This window comes from Neofelis nebulosa, chromosome 13, assembly GCF_028018385.1.
Source record: "Neofelis nebulosa isolate mNeoNeb1 chromosome 13, mNeoNeb1.pri, whole genome shotgun sequence".
Classification (NCBI taxonomy): Eukaryota; Metazoa; Chordata; class Mammalia; order Carnivora; family Felidae; genus Neofelis; species Neofelis nebulosa.
The window spans coordinates 85,268,711-85,285,331 of record NC_080794.1 but is presented as its reverse complement, the minus strand read 5'-3'; the positions used below and the strand labels follow the sequence as shown (position 1 = coordinate 85,285,331).

The 16,621-nt window shown below is 50.5% G+C and overlaps 2 protein-coding genes across 10 annotated transcripts in view; one reads left to right on the top strand and one right to left on the bottom strand.

Moving 5' to 3' along the window:
- Window positions 1-7,716, top strand: part of CTBP2 (C-terminal binding protein 2) — a 161,731-nt gene extending 154,015 nt beyond the window's left edge. For 6 of the 7 annotated variants that reach the window (XM_058698064.1, XM_058698060.1, XM_058698061.1 and 3 more), the window contains 5 exons: window positions 2,227-2,441; window positions 2,910-3,040; window positions 3,609-3,736; window positions 4,483-4,600; window positions 6,306-7,716. In XM_058698064.1, the coding sequence (XP_058554047.1) occupies window positions 2,227-2,441; window positions 2,910-3,040; window positions 3,609-3,736; window positions 4,483-4,600; window positions 6,306-6,486 (773 nt within the window). In that variant the 3' untranslated portion in view covers window positions 6,487-7,716. The other variant, XM_058698059.1, reaches the window with a different exon arrangement.
- Window positions 7,717-7,996: 280 nt separating this feature from the next.
- ZRANB1 (zinc finger RANBP2-type containing 1) overlaps window positions 7,997-16,621 on the bottom strand; it is a 43,699-nt gene continuing 35,074 nt past the window's right edge. For all 3 annotated transcript variants that reach the window (XM_058698065.1, XM_058698066.1, XM_058698067.1), the window contains 4 exons: window positions 14,491-14,611; window positions 13,232-13,361; window positions 12,894-13,123; window positions 7,997-11,160 (listed from right to left, as the gene is read on the bottom strand). In XM_058698065.1, the coding sequence (XP_058554048.1) occupies window positions 10,942-11,160; window positions 12,894-13,123; window positions 13,232-13,361; window positions 14,491-14,611 (700 nt within the window). In that variant the 3' untranslated portion in view covers window positions 7,997-10,941. The remainder of the gene's footprint in view (window positions 11,161-12,893; window positions 13,124-13,231; window positions 13,362-14,490; window positions 14,612-16,621) is intronic.

Genomic DNA, 16,621 nt, shown 5'->3' with positions numbered 1-16,621 from the left:
AACATTGGGCATTCTTCTGGGTTTTTTTCTAAGTTTATTTATTTTGAGAGAGAGAGAGAGAGAGAGAGAGAGAGGGATGTGCAAGTGGGGGAGGGGCAGAGGAGGAGAGAGAGAATCCCAAGCAGGCCCCGCACTGTCTGCACAGAGCCCGACGCGGAGCTCAAACTCACGAACCACGGGATCGTGACCTGAGCCAAAATCAAGACATCAACCGACAGAGCCCCCCAGGCGCCCCCGTCACACATCCTTCACCCCCGCAGCGGCCCAGCCCCGTGGTAGCAGCCACGGGCACCAAGCTCTTCCTGGGGTCGTTTCTTCGGCCGAGCCCTTCGAAGGCTGCCCATCCTTTGAAGACCCTTTCAGTATATCGAGTCCCATGGTTTGAGCCCCGTGTGCCCCGGACTATAATCCAGCACCTGCCACATTCTCCATGCACTCTGTGACGTCTCCTTGCCACCTTCCAGAACTGCAGCTTTGGGAGGGGGTGGGAGGGGGCGCAGAGGTAGGCGGCCTGACTGCCACGGCTGCCCCTGGGGGCTGAAAGCCTTCGCCTGCCTGGGGCTCGGCTGAGAAGCCGCAGCAGAACCTGGAGCGTGTGGCGGGCAGGTCCCCAGCGTGGCCCCAGCCCGGGCTGGTGGTGGCACGGTGCTCGAGGACAGCCACCAGGTCGGGAAGTTGCACAAAAACTGGAAGGGCCAGCCAGCCAGTGGTGACGACATCTGTGTGCTTTTTTAAGGCCGAGGCCATTGGCCCTTCCTCCTGCAGGGCTCCGTCTTGACCAAGTCAGGAACGGAGTGAAGTCCTCCAGTCTTGTAGAGACTTCACGACACCTCACGGCCTAGGTAGAAGCCCGGGAAAAGGTGAGGGTCAGGGAAGTCACGTGCCCTCAGGTAGCAGCGCCCCTGGTGAAATCTGGGCGGGCTGCTCTCCGGCCCCCAGAGCCGCAGCCGGGAAACCCCATCTGGAAGCAAAGTGTGTCAGGACGTGGAAGTAAAGCAGGGGGCTGGGGGCCCGTGAGGTGGGGGGAGGGTGGGGGCCTCACTGTTGGGTGTGAGCCCCCAGCCGCCCTGCGTGGGGGCCCGTGGTCCCGTATTTCAGGTGCATCGGGGGTCTTGTAGGCCACTGCCACACCCGCCTCCAGTGTGTCACCTTAGGTCACCTGCCTCCCCTGGCGGGGTGTGGCTGGGGTTTCTGCTTCGCTGCATCCAAGCGGGGACGTGGGAGGAGGGGGCCAGGAGGGACGGCCAGCTGCCGATCACCCTGCAGCCGTCCTGTAGAATGACCTCCTTAAACCTCCGCCACCAAGTCGCCCCCACGCGGGCTTCCTCGTTTGGAAAGGGACACCTTCCTTGTCCCCCCCTCCCCCCCTCCCCTGCACAGCTGAGCAGTGGTTTTAGATAAAGATGGACTGTGCACACTTCCCGCCCGAGTCCGTGCAAGCTTCACTCACACCACTGCGTTTTCAAGCTGAAAACCGCTCCGGGAAGCAGGATTCGCTCGCCGCCCCTGGGGTTCGGGGGGTTTGTGCCAATGACTGCCACGTGGGAGTCAGGGAGGCCTCCGTGTCCCGGTAGGTGGTACGGGGTTCTGACCTGCTTAGAGAGGGGCGTGGGGCCTCCCCCGCGGGTCGGGGCACCCCCGCACACCTGAGAATTTAGCCCGACAGGGACGTGCCTCCACCCCCCATCAAAGCGGTTCCCCTCGCCAGTTTGTGTCCAGGCCGCTCTCCCCTGGTTCGCGTTGATCGCTTTGCCCCTTCCGGGAGCAAACCCAGTGCTAATTGGCAAGAGAACGTTCCCGGCTCCTGCCCTCGATGTCTAGAGAAAGCAAGCCCAGGTTAGGAAGCCTGCTGTGCCCACGGAAACAGAGGGGAGGGGTGATTCGTGACCGTGAGGATATCGTTGATGGCTGGGGTAGGTGGAGTTCACTAGAACACTCTTTCTGGGTTTAAAATGTACGTAATAGGAAGTTAAAAAAAAAAAAAAAAACACGCCAATACAAGCAATAAGCCCTTTCTTCTTCACCCAGGAAGCTGGCCACCCCCTGCAGCCCCACTAAGCTAAGCAGCGCAAGCCTGCAGCGTCCCCAGGCTTTGGGCACAGGGCTGGGTCCAGGTGCCGGCTCCGGCCCCCAGAAATAGCGGAGGCAGCGACGCTGGGGCCCACGCAAGGCCTGGCACCCGGAGCGCCGTGCACTCGCTCACCCGGACTCTCTCTCTCTGCACAGGTCGCACGGGGCAGGCGGTTGCTGTTCGAGCCAAGGCCTTCGGATTCAGCGTCCTATTTTATGACCCCTACTTGCAGGATGGGATAGAGCGGTCCCTGGGCGTACAGAGGGTCTACACCCTGCAGGACTTACTGTACCAGAGCGACTGTGTCTCCTTGCACTGTAATCTCAACGAACATAACCACCACCTCATCAATGACTTTACTATAAAGCAGGTAACGGGACCTAGGTCCCCTCAGCCCCCGGAAACGTCCATCAGAACCAAAAGGGGGACGGGAAACGGTCCGTGGACACACTGGCAAAAAAGGAAGACAGTCCCCTAAGACGTGAATGAGAAGCCAGGGGAGGCCCCTCGGCAGGATGGGCCAGGTGGAGCTGGGACTGGCAGGAGCTACCCAGCAGGGACCTGCCTTAATGAGGTTTGGCCTCCAGGCAGCGACAGGCAGGTGACAGGTCACAGCTCCAACCGGCCTGCCCTCCGGCCCTCTCTCAGGATCGGCAGAAACTGACCCAGCTGCCTCCAGCTGTCGCTGAGACACCACACTGCCTTCCTCCCAAGTGCTGCACACGCGTTCAGTAGCCAGGTGGACAGAACTCCTCTGGGCCGCGGCTGGCGTCTCGAAACCGCAGTACAGGTGCCTTCCGGCGCGGTGGCATCTAACGGCTCTTCCTTCCTCCCACAGATGAGGCAAGGAGCTTTCCTGGTGAACACGGCCCGCGGCGGGCTGGTGGACGAGAAGGCCTTAGCGCAAGCCCTCAAGGAAGGCAGGATACGAGGGGCAGCCCTCGACGTGCACGAATCGGAGCCTTTCAGGTGAGCCTGGCGGGCTGCTGGCACGCGTGTTACCCCGGCTCCCGGTCTCACGCCAGGAACTCCCAGGGCCCACTTCTATACCTGGCTGCACCCGCCCCCACCGTGAACTTGGGGCACTTTCCCAGAGAAGCAGCTCCTTGGGCAGGAAAGGAGAGACATTCTCCGGCCTCTGTCCTGAGGGCTACGCTGTACTTGAAGCGAGCGTGGGAGGGCCAGGGGCCCCCGGGGGGGGGGGGGGGGGCAGAAGGCGCCTGAAAGGAAGAAGAATGGTGTGTTGGTCGGCCGAGGCTTCATCTGTCCCCTGGGCCATTGATTCTTAGAGACCGGCTGGCCAGTCCTGCGTAGATGGTTCCTCCTCCGTTCTGAGTCCCTGATTACTCCTGACACCCCTTGTAAGAGTCTTGGTATGTTCTTAAACTCCCAGCCTTTAGGAGACACACTACCAAACGTTCCTCTACACAAGCCAAAGAGCCCATCCTCCACCCGGGCGGGAGCTCCCTTTTGACAAATAGGATAGGGGTTGATATTCACGGTTTCTCATTTGCTGCGTTTCTGTACATTTGCCCAGCTTTGCTCAGGGTCCCTTGAAAGATGCACCGAATCTCATTTGTACGCCCCACACAGCTTGGTATAGTGAGCAAGCCTCACTAGAGATGCGGGAGGCAGCCGCCACCGAGATCCGCCGGGCCATCACAGGTGAGCCCTCCCTCTGCACCCCTTGCAGCCGGCGCCTGGCGTGAGCCCCCCGCGGTTCAGGTGCTCCTGGTACCGGTAACACACACACACACACACACACACGGGAGGGGTGACGGAGGCTTGCGACGGGCAGAGAGAGTTTAGGGATCAAGTTGATTCCATTCTGAACGAATTGACACAGTTTATTCGAGCCCTGAACTGAATTTCAGACAAAACCGATTTCCTCTCTCATTGGCCATCGTAAGCATGCGAACTGCGGAGGGACCCCGAGCTCCTTTGTGCTCTGGCTGAGGTCTGGGGTGAAGAGTTTGGTGTGTGGGCCCCGGAACACGGCACATTTTCTGAAAATCTGAAAAGGTTGGCCCTCTTATTATAAAGAGACTTTACAGTCAGACTACCGTCAGTTCAAACATTGTAGGTGGTTCTCACCAGTACCAGCTACGAAGTAGAATATTTAACTCACTCCTTACAAAACACATAGGATTCTGACACGCCTGAGTGGCTCAGTCAGTTGGGCACCCAACTTCGGCTCAGGTCATGATCTCCCGGCTCGTGGGTTCGAGCCCCGCATCGGGCTCTGTGCTGACAGCTCGGAGCCTGGAGCCTGATTCGGGTTCTGTGCCTCCCTCTCTCTCTGCCCCAACCCACTCGCATTCTGTCTCTGTCTCTCTCAAAAATGAACAAACATTAAAAAAAAAAAAAAAATTTAAAAACACATAGGATTCATTTTAATCATCGTGTTCCAGGTCGCATCCCCGAAAGCTTAAGAAACTGTGTGAACAAGGAATTCTTTGTCACAACAGCTCCCTGGTCAGTAATAGATCAGCAAGCCATTCATCCGGAGCTCAACGGCGCCACATACAGGTGAGGAGCGGGATGGCATTGGCCGAGGCTGGAGTGCCGCTCAGGGGAGATGGGAGGAGAGTGGCATCAGCTACCCAACCTGAGTGCTCCCGGCATGATCTCTACAGTCCTTCGTCCCGATGCCCAATTTCTATGGAGCAAACACAACTCTCGGATGCAGCCTCGAGTCCGGGCTCCTATTTATAAAGGGAGCAGGAGTGGGTCTGATCACTGCAAGAACCCCCACTGCATTCCAGGCCACTGCAAAACCAGAGGGCTTCTAGGTGAAAAGGTACTGGAAAGATTTTCAAGTGAAAGGGCATGTTGGTGACTCTTTCTGGTTTGAATCCTCTGGCCCAGAGCCTGGTGCTTTCGACTGGGGAGAGTGCCCGCAACACACGGGTTCTCAGTGACGAGAAAGCTTGGCCCGGGGCGTGTGTGATGGAGGCAGTGCAGGGGCATCTGCTCCGGGGACACGAGCCACGGCCCCTTAGAAGGGAGCAGAATTTCACTGGTGGTCATTTCCCCTGGCTCTCTTTTCCCCGCCGTGCTGGGCTCACAGAATCACTGTTCCTGCTTCATAAAGGAGCCGCAGCCTTGAGCACTCCAGAAGGAAGTCTTTGTCTTGCTTACTGGAACGCACAGTTGCCCCATCCCTGGCAATATCCACATACCAGGCCAGATCATTCTCTCCTGGGAACCTGTCCCGTGCATCGTGGGGTGTGCAGCAGAGGCCCTGCCCTCCACCAGTGCCTCGCACTTCCAACCGGAATAACCGGAAATGGCTCTAGCTGTTGCCTAACATCCCCTGTTGCAAACCACCGCTCTAACCACCGGGGCCAGGGACACACAAACACAGCTCGTGTAGTGGGACCCACACATGCAGGCCCGGACTCGGGGGAAGTTACGCTGCTTTCTTCACGGTCTCCTGGCTTCCCCATCAGTGCCGGACCCTGGTTCCCGCTCCGCACGGTTGTCCTTTAGAGGCCACAGCGTTAATTCTTACTTTTGACAGACCAAGACCCCATGGCCCCTCGGAATACTTCTGCTTGAGGGGCTGTCGCTCACAGGATCCTATTCACCCGAGTCCGGGATTTTTGAGCGCTGAACAGTTGTGACAGGCTACAGGAGGGGAGCCAGGAGTAAAGGGCTTGATACCTTTGAGGAGGAGGAGTCTTGGAATTCTAAAGCACCTGCCCCCTAAGTATGTTTCATCCTAGGGATGTTTAAATACACTGACTCACATTTGCCTAAGAACCGTATGTTCTGTAGGCGGCTTAATGCCACGTGTCCCTGCACACACAGCGACCTGTGTGCCCGCGACATCAGATGGCCCCATCACCAGCTCCCCTCTCCCCCTGCCGCTGTGTCCAGTCCACAACAGCACGGAGCTAGCTCGCCTAGGAGGCCACACTTAACTATCAAAGAGGACTTCATACGGCCTGTTGGGAAGTCATTAAAAGCATCGATATGTCTTTTTTGTGCAGAGTATTTCCCGAATGTAGTACGGGCTGGTCCTGTTGTGTGACAGGAAACTTCCAGATTGAACTAAACAGACTTTATTTGCGAATTAAACGTCCGCGCTTTAGATTTTTCACATAGAGGTCTCCTTGCGTTGGGGGTGAGGGGTGACAACTCCTAAAACACCAACCCGAAGCAGGCAGAGCCAAGAGCTTGGCCCCTTCCAGCCCGGGACTCACTGGCCCTTTCTGTGTGTGCTCCTCAGATACCCGCCAGGCATCGTGGGCGTGGCTCCCGGAGGACTTCCTGCGGCCATGGAAGGGATCATCCCCGGAGGCATCCCGGTGACTCACAATCTCCCCACCGTGGCACACCCTTCCCAAGCTCCCTCTCCCAACCAGCCTACAAAACACGGGGACAATAGAGAGCACCCCAATGAGCAATAGCAGAGAATGACGAACGGTCATCCTTCAGATAAACCTGGGACCAAGAGACAGTGACAAATAGATGAGCTAAGGAAAAGGAATCTGACCGTCTTTTTAACCGATTCCGGACACACGCCTCACTGATGTCGCAGTGTTACATACGAGCTAGACGCCGAGACGCGGGGAAGCAGAAGCTGTCGTCTCGTTACGGAAGTGCTGAAAAGACTAGGACGTGATTTATTAACGACCAACTTCTGTTATTGTGTGTTACGTTCTTCATCTGTGCATCAAATCACAAAGAATAAATAGATCTTTTTCCTTTATCAGCCCCTTGGGCACAGCAGGTCCTCAACACCTTGCTCTAGAATGTTGCATCTGAAGTTCCAAACGTCAAAATAAAAAATGCTAAGAGGAAATCCCCCTCCTATGACTCTAGTCCCTTCGGTCCGTGGGGGCTGGTGACCTCTTTTTGCTAATAGGAAGATTCAATTACTACAAGATGGGGAGGAGACTGTTGGCCTGTGTCACACAACCGCAAGCATAGGATCGAGGACCATACAGCCTCCTGTACAGAAGCCTCTCTCCCATCTGAACTGTATACTGAGCGGGCGAGTTGGTTGTGAAGTCAGTAATACCCTCTGATGATGCAAAAAAAAAAAAAAAAGAAAGAAAAAGAAAAAAAAAAAAGAAAAAGTATTAAGTTTCACAAGCTGTTTGTACTCAAATATATTTTCTCAGTTTCAGATCCTCAGCTATTTTATTGAGTGGAAAGTCTTGAGCTAAAAGAGTTCAAGAAAAATGTTGCATTTCCTTATGTCTCAGGAAACACTTTTTATGGTAACTTGTCAGATTGTCTATGAACAAACCCACTTTTTTAGACATTGATAAAGTCTTCTTTTCTTCACGTGATATTTTATACAAGAACACTTCAGGTGTGTTATTAGATGTGACTGATTTTAACAAATCCTATTAGATTTGTATCAACTAGTTACATGTTATATTCATAGTCTTTTGTGAATCATCGCCTTTTTGTTTAAAAGATGGCCTATTTTGAGCCTTTGTATAGGTACATTCCTGTTTTTGTGACAAAAAGAAAAAAAAAAAAAAAACCTTTAAAACTGTCCCAAACAGAAAAATAATGGCTATCAGAACTGTTTTGTTTTCGTGTGAGTCACCGTTCCTGTATTTGTTTATTGTAAAGGTGGACATATAGCGTTCAGTGCAGTTTTCAATAAAAAGTAATAAAAATTTGTTAATTTCTGAAATTCAAGTACATCTCACCCACGTAAAAGTTCTCCACTTGAGATGTTATAAAAGCAAATACATTTTCGATCAGCCAGTTTCCGATTCCTGTTACTTCAGGCAGGGTTCAAAGATGAGCAGTTTCTTTCTCTACCTACTCATAACCAGACTCAAGAATGCTGATGATCACCCGGGAAAAGTCAAAACCTCACGTTACGAGGCCCATCGCTATCAGATGATGCCATCCTTCAGATGGAACTAGGTCAATTCAAGAAACAAAATGGGTCAAAAGTTAGAGAGTTCGGCTTTTAATTTGCCCAAAAGCAAAATTACCTGGCTCAAGCATTAATGCAGGAAGGGAAGTGAATCTCAAAATTCTTTTAAGTGATATTTACAAAGAAATGTTGCAAAATGGTAACATCAGGCATTTCCATCTGTTAAGAACTTAGATGTAAAGGATTTTCCTTCTTGACTAGCATCAAACCCCTTTGTACTCGTGGCCTGTGCAGGTACCAGTCAACCACTCCAGTCCAATTCCAGGCACCAAACTCCCTCTCGCTCCCGTCCCATTAAGAAAAGGGCGTCTTCAAAGCATCAACCTCCCTCCCTCGGGTGAAGGTGGTGGTCCCACCTCAGCCCTCCCAGAAAAATCACATCAAAACAGCCTCCTCTGGACAGGCAGGAGCACGTGGTTACTGACCCACCACCCCAGGAAACCCAATAGGAGCTGAACATCCTCGTCATAACCAGGATGTTGGCAACGAGGGCGTGACACGTGCACACGAGATTCCCCGCCTGCCTCAAGAGAGCGGTGCTCCCTTAACACAGACGAAGTCTGGGACACGGTGAGCCTAGAGTCGGAAACAAAAAGGCCGGTTCCAGTCCGTGGTGCACCTAGGTTTTGTTTAATTAGAACAGAAAACACCACACTGTATTCTCCCTAAAAAAACAAACCATAAAGTTAATTCCATACAGTTCTGGTATTACTGTCCAGAGTCCACCAAGACGTGACCTTCAAGAAAGGACCGCGTACTCTCATCTTGGGAATGACAGCCATGGCTATTCAATCGCTCAAGAGCTGAACCTAGCATTGACTCACCAACATTCTGGCCTCTTCCGGCCAATCTGCTGCGAAAACCATTTAAAGCCCTGTCCCTGCCTGGAGCCTAGGACATGCAATCCTCTACCTTTCCCACAGGGAAGAACGCTGTACCTGTCACACTAGGTGTGGTCGGGATCACTGATCATAAATAAATAAATAAAGAGGCACCTCAGGGGAAACCACTCAGCAGACCACCACACACAGGCTAAGTACTGAGCCTATGCTTTCTGGACAGCACTGACTGCAGTGTAGACCATAGTGACTAGATGCTTCTCTCTCGAGCATCTCTCTTTGGCTTCTTCCGTTGGGAGGGCAGTGTGCTTACCAGCAACCAGAACAGGATCTGTGCCCACTGAAGAATTATTCCTACGTATGGAGAAACGTTTACAGAGATGCTATGCTAAGTAGTCGGACAGCCTTCTAAAAAATTACTGACCAAAATGAAAGTAAACCACAGTCAATCTGTAGGAAAACATACCCACCTGGAACAGTAACATTTACCATCATTACATCACATTTCATTTATACGGAATCAAATTGCAAGAGTTTCCTGCAAGTTTGAGCATACAGCAAAAGCGACCCTTCATTCCGGGAGTATCTTTCAATGGACATTTCTGAGAGGAGAAAGAACTAAAAGGACATCTCCTGGGTGTTTTTCTATTTTTAGTATTCCAGCATCAAATTAGAGGCTGTGCACATTTCAAACACCATCTAAACAGAACTGAGAAGAAAACAAGTATTTAAAGGTTTCTCGCGGCCTTTTCATCAAAGGGAAGGAAGCGTGGGGGGGGGGGGGGGGGGGTCTTTCCAAATTCCTTTGCCACGTCCATAGTCTACAAAGTGCTTATCAGGACACGAAGTCTTTGTGCTCCTGAGATAGGTCTGAAATTTTTACCCAGTATTGAACGTATACCTGAAGTGGTCAAATAATACTTTTTATAAAAAAATTTCTATCTAAGATTATAGTTTGAACTTTTAAATAAGAATGGCCACAATTAACCAACATGCACAAATTCTCAGACTGCTCTGAGAAATTCATTATACAATGCATCTACCACCTTACTGCGTTTTTAAGTCTTTATTCTATGCTTAACTGATTCCCAATTAGCCCAAGCGAAGGCATGCCTCCCTGACACAATTGGCCGAAAGCAGAGCTGAGGATAAAAGGAAGCATTCCAAAGAGCCTCCGCGTGGCAATTTGGGAGAACATTGTCAACTGCGTCAAGTGAGCGAATTGCACGCAACTGACGTAGTCACGCGTGGGCCTGCGCCCCGAGCGCTTCCCTGACATCCAGGGAGGAAATGTTCCCGAGGACACTGCCGTGTGGACTCTCGTGGAAGAACCCTCATTTTAAGGGCACTTTTCCAAACGAATAAATGCCTGAATACCGAAAAGGGGCCTATCAGGAGCTTTTAAAAAGGACAAAATAATAGAAACCCAAACCCTTTCCAAAACAAGGGAATGACGTCTGTATGAAGTTCCCTCAATCCTTACTTTCCTTCCTCGCAGTTTGTTCCTTGAAGATTTGGTTTCATTTTATGGGGCACAACAGGAACTAAATTATTAATAAAATAAAAGCTTGTTTTTATTTTTACGTGCGGCTGTGGATAATCTGTACAAAAAGGTTCCAGATCTCTGATGAGCTCTAGTGAGACTCAACGTAAAGTGGATCTTTTAAGGTCGAAGTAGAATGTCGGGTTCTACTTAAGAAAGAAGATCTCGGAGGAACAGAGGGTCATCTGCCGTGTGCTCTTGGAGGTGCCCGTGCTGAAAACAACATCTCGATGATATGAAGAGGCTGGTACAACTTGTCCTATGACACAACTTCTCACACAACCACATGCGTTACGTTTATAGACAGATTTACAATTTGAAAGGGAAAAAGTTCTGTCTTCATAAAATTAGGGGTTTTTTTTTTTTTTTTTACAAACTGTAGTCCAAACAAAGGTCTCTGTCTCCTCACGCAGCAGATCCGTCGTCTCCACCGGGTGTGGACAAGAGACACCCTTCCCGGCAGGTCCAGCCACATCTGGGTCCCTCGGCGCCCCCACGCCGCCGGGAGCGCGCACCACACTGGCTCTGGGGTCGCCGCAGAGCCGATACCCTGGTCTTCTGCTCTCGGGTCTCGTCTTCATTCATCTTCGTCGTCGTCATCTTCCTCTCCGTCGGACAGGGAAGTACAAGGCCGGATCTGTCTGTAGCGGTCGAGCCACTTCTCCACCATGTGCGTGACCAGCGGGTGGTTGCGCCGCCGAGAGCTCTTTTGCAGGGCCACCAGCACGCCGCCCTCGGTCACACAGCAGTCCAGCCACTCGCGGAGTAGCTTCTCCTGCTGCTCCTCGTTACCTAGCTTTTGGAGGGATGTGAAGAGGGAAGAAAGGATCACAGATCAGAGGCCTGCTGGGAAAAATGCATGGAAACATAGCTGGTAGGATTACTGATGAAAAGGTCAAAGCAACAAACTTCACATGGTTTCAGCCTCTTGTCAATTTTACGATTAAAACCCAGTTTCCTACGGTTAAACAGAAAAACATCAGTGGTGGGGTGCCTGGGTGGCTCGGTGGGTTGAGCGTCAGGGCTTTGGCTGAGGTCATGATCTCACAGTTCGTGAGTTCGAGCCCCACACCGGCCTCTGTGCTGTTGGCTCAGAGCCTGGAGCCTGCTTCGGATTCTGTGTCTCCCTCTCTCTCTCTGCCCCTCCCCTGCTCACTCTTTCTTTCTTTCTTTCTTTCTTTCATTCATTCATTCATTCATTCATTCATTCTCTCTCTCTCTCAAAAATAAACATTAAAAAAAAAAATTCAGTAGGAAAATTGGCAGAAAAAGACCTCGAGGGGAAGAACCATCTAGTAATAGGTTAATTTGTTTGCCAGAACAGGAAAAACCAAATGTTAAGCTAATAAACCTATCGTGGCAAAGAAAAGGCTAGAAAAACAAAGTCTCAGCTTCAAACACATGACAAGGTAAGTGTATTCAGTATTTACAGAATGAAGTTATAAAAATTATGGTCTATTAATTTTTTTCTTAATGTGATTATAACAGTTTTATAATAATGACTAGTACATTAAATAAAAGACCAATAATTTTTGTAAGAATGTGCGTTTTCTGAGAGCGTTCTTTCTGCGCATCCTCACCATCACCCCTGCCTGGGTCTCCGCCTCCCTCCCCTCCCCACCCCGTCTGTAACACCCTCCGACCTGGGCTCCCGCTCCCCCCGCTGCCCAGGCATCTCATCTCCGCACTGAGCAGCTGGTGTTCCTCTACTGGGCAAGCTGGTTGTTGGCTTCCCAGCTTGCAAAGTCAAAGCCAAGGCTTTAAAAGGCTGCCGCTGCGTGAGCCCCTTGCCACCCCTTAGCCCTTCGACCCCTCACTGCCGGGCTTCGTGGTACCCCCTCTACCCACTGCCCTCATCCTCCATATCCTGCAAGACTCCTCTTCCGGGTCTCGGGGCAGGGTCACCTCCTCAGATGCCTTTGGTTACCACCCGATTAAAAATGTTTGTTTTCTTTCTCTTTCTTTTCTTTTCTCTTTCTTTCTCTCTCTCTCTCTCTCTCTCTCTCTCTCTCTCTATTTATTCATTTATTCAAGAGAGAGGGAGACAGAATCGGAAGGAGGCTCCAGGCTCCAGGCTCCAAGCTATCAGCACAGAGCCTGATGGCGGGGCTCGAACTCACGAGCCGTGAGATCTTGACCTGAGCCGAAGTCGGACGCTCAACCGACTGAGCCACCCAGGGGCCCCTGGTTACCACCCGATTTAAATCACCAGGCCCAAGTCCCCCATTGTCCCCTCCCCCCGTCTTTCTACTTTTGCCCTCGGCGCTCCTTGCTACCTGAGAGGGAGGGTGCGGGGGACTTTTTGTCTTCGCGTCACCGCTGAAACCTCCACGTGACACAACCCACCCCACAGCTGTAAAAAGGTAAACTTCAAAGTCTGGCTGACCTGTATTTACACAAAGGGACACTAACTACGACCGAATCCGAAGCTTCCGCTGGCAGCACAGGGAACACCCCACCGGAGAGGTGTCCCGGGCCGGGCTGTGGCACAGACACTGGAGGAGCCAATGGGAGCGACGCGCCTCTCACCTCCTGAGCAGAAAGAAAGTGCACGTGCAGTAACTTCCTCTCGCTGTCCACCAGAGGCAAGAACGTGACCGTGACGTCGTCGTCCGTGTTCAGGTTAGCACCAGCACCTCGGTTGCCGTAGCCATCATTTTCCATGGCAACCAAAGCAGAGAAGTGGCCCCTTGTATAGCCCAGAGCGATCGGACTTTTCCAGCAAAAACTCTGTTCCCACAACAAAGGCAAATAAACACCTGGAGGGAAGAAAGACCAGCACAATAGGGTCATCGGGACTGGGCTGCAAAATGTATCCTACAGAAGGAGACTTCAGAAATACAAAATACGCTTGAGTAAGGGCTTACCTTGAAACCGAGTATATCCTAAAGTTTCTCCCCGGAAACTTTTATAATATTTCACTCCATAAACTATAATTGGTCGTCTAAGAATATGTGCAAGTACAAAAATGTGCGTCTGTTCCAAGCTTGCTCCAGGCTGTGCGGGGTAAAATAAAAAAGTAATTTCTCTTTAAAACGTTCGCTGCCACCCAGGAAAACCGATGTGCAGAGCACAGAGCTCCTCCCCGTCCGTGCGCTAGATCCGTTTTTTTCTTTTAAGGAACACCGTCAAGCTAAGTGAGCATAAAATTCTGCAAATTCTTCCAACGCAATCATAAAGGAGATCTGCGAAGCGTACGTATACAGGTGTCTTTCACTATCCAAACTCAAGAAGCCAACAGACCGGGGTGAATACTGATCACAGGAACAAAAGGCGCAGACAGCGAGGGATGCCCGGTGCACGGTGACCACCCGCTGGGGAAGGTCCCTGCGAAACCCGCACCCACGACGAGGTCCTCCCCAAGTAAAAAGAGGAGCTGCTATTTCTGGCAACCTTAAACGGCAGCACCGCCTAATTCAAGACGACTACACAGGCCCACCGCCCCTCTGACAACAAATGGGACAACACGTTTTCAGAAAGTACACGTCACAGCTGTAAAACGGCCGCTGTGACAGAAGGTACTTCGTTCACAGGGTTCAAATAAATCACAGTGCTCTCTGCAAAGAAAAGGAATGGTCTCCTGTGTGTTTCTGAATGTTCCAGTTCGCTATACTGAACATGCTTCGTGGAATAAAACTAGCTTGAAAGCCAGAACCTGACAGGAACGACCATGCACAATTCATTTCTTATAAAAGTTCATTCCCAAGTTAATTACAGATAGCTCCACCTGTTGGCCATGGCACCTCCCCCCGTGGGCCCGACAGCAGAGCACCGGGACCGGAGTGCCCGCCGCACGCACAGTGATGATCTTCGTTAAGTGCCCCCTCGGACACAGAGTTAGCAGGTAGATGAAACGGGCCCAATGCCACCTTTCTAAGCAGACGACATATATGAAGAGCAATCTGAAAAGGTTACGTAAGCCCTTACGATCATCACAGGTCAACTCTCGTCTTGTCACTCAATGGAACTGCGAAACACGACCAGAAACCAAGGCACCCGCTGCCAAGCCAAGCACTCTTCTGCTCCTCCCAAGCCACCTGCAATCTGGCTTCCGCGTGTACATCAAGCGACTGAAGAACACGCAGCCAACTTCTCACGGAAGCAACACGCCTCGCGGCATTCTCACCTGGCTGGCAAGAGACAGTATGAATGCCCAGTCTTCTTGCCACTGTTCTTCCCTCAAGGAGAAATGTAAACCAAAGCTCTGAGAATACCACGATTCCCAATCTTTCCAACGTGTGTAAAACCTAAAACGGCAAGACAGTAAACAATTAGCCTTCTGTAAGCAGTACGTTTAATGTGCCAATCATTTAATGTAGTCTTTAAGCAATTCATGTAAAGAGGTGAACAATTTTATTAATTTTCCCCAGTTTGCCATTGATTTTCACATCAAAAATGCCTACGCTCTACCAGCAGACATCACGTAACAAGTTCTCACCAGAACTTTAAACACTAATAATGAGATCGATTCATTCCAAATGTCTACTACTGACTGACGGAGTTCAAAAAGAAATAGAACGTTCGGAATCATCTGAGATTGTGGATGCAATCAAAGACACTACCATTTTACGTTAATGTATAGAACTCACTACTGGGTCACTGTGTAAACAACAGACTGGAAAATAGCCCACGTATTCACTAGGTGTATCAACATCGCTCCCAGAGCAAGGCCCTAATGCTCTTCAGTTCGGTGAAGGCTCAGAGAAGCGAGGAAAGTAGCAAAGAAAAATCTGTAACTAGCAGAGGTTGGTTCACGAGGTTTAAGGAAAGAAGCGATCTCCAGACATCAAAGTGCAAAGCGAATCAGCAAGTGATACAGAAGCTATGGCATGTTTTCCAGAGAACCCAGCCAAAATCACGAAGGTGGCTACACTAAACAAATTTTCAACGCAGATGAAACCGCGTTCTACTGGAAGAAGATGCCATCTAGGACTGGTATAGCCAGAGAGGAGAAGTCAGTGCCTGGCTTCAAAACACAGGCTGACTCTCTTGTTAAGGGGGCTAATGCCGCTGGTGACTTTAAGTTGAAGCCGATGCTCACTGACCGTTCCAAAAATCCTAAGGCCCTTAAAACTGTGCTAAATATACTCTTGCTCTATAAAAAGAACAACAAAGCCTGGATAACAGTACGTCCATTTACAATACACTTTACTAAATATTTTAAGCCCGCCATTAATGCCTACCCCTCATGAAACTCCTTTCAAAATATTACTGCTCACCGACAACGCACCTGCTCGCCCCAGAGTTCTGATGGAGATAACCAGATTAATGTTTTCATGCCTGACAACACCATACCCACTCTGCAGCTTATGATCAAGGAGTAATTTCAACTTTCTAGGCATTATTTGAAGTAAGGCTACTGCTGCCATAGACACAGACTCCTCAGATGGATTTGAGCAAAGGAAACTGAAAAGCGTCTGGAAAGGATTCACCATTCTGGATGCAATTAAGAACATTCCTGATTCACGTAAAGAGGTCAAAATATCAACAGGAGTTTAGAAGGAGTTGATTCCAACCCTCACGGAGGACTCTGGGGGGGCTCAAGACTTGCGTGGAGGAAGTTAACTGTACATGTGGTGGAAACAGCAGAGAACTAACTAGAAGGGGGGCCCGAAGACGGGACTAGGCTGCTGCCATCTTGTGACAGAATTGGAACGGACGAGGACTCGCTTCTCATGGATGAGCAATGAAAGGGTTTTTTGCAATGGAATCTAATCCTGGTGAAGCTGCCGTGAAGACTGTTGAAATGACAACAGAGTGATTTAGAACATGACAACCGTAGTTGATGCAGCAGTGGCAGGCTCTGAGAGGACGGACTCTGATTTTGAAAGAAGTTCTAAGAAAAATGCCATCAAATCACATCGCACGCTACAGAGAAACCATTCATGAAAGGAAAGGTCAATCGATAACTTCACTGGCGTCTTATTTTAAGAAACTGCCACGGCCACCCCGGCCTTCAGCAACCACCACTCCGATCAGCTGGTAACCATCAACATCAAGGCAAGACCCTTCACCGGCAAAAAGACTATGACTCACTCAAAGTTCCACTGATGCTCAGGGCTTCTTCTTTTTTTTTTTTTAGACCTACTGCTATAGCACTGACTACGGACTACAGGATACTGTAAACATGAACTTCTATATGCACTGAGGAAACCAAAATACTCCTTTGGCTCACTTTATTAACATAGTCACTTTACTGCAGTGGTCTGGAACTGAACCCACGTATCTCTGAGGTATGCCTGTACGTATTATACGCT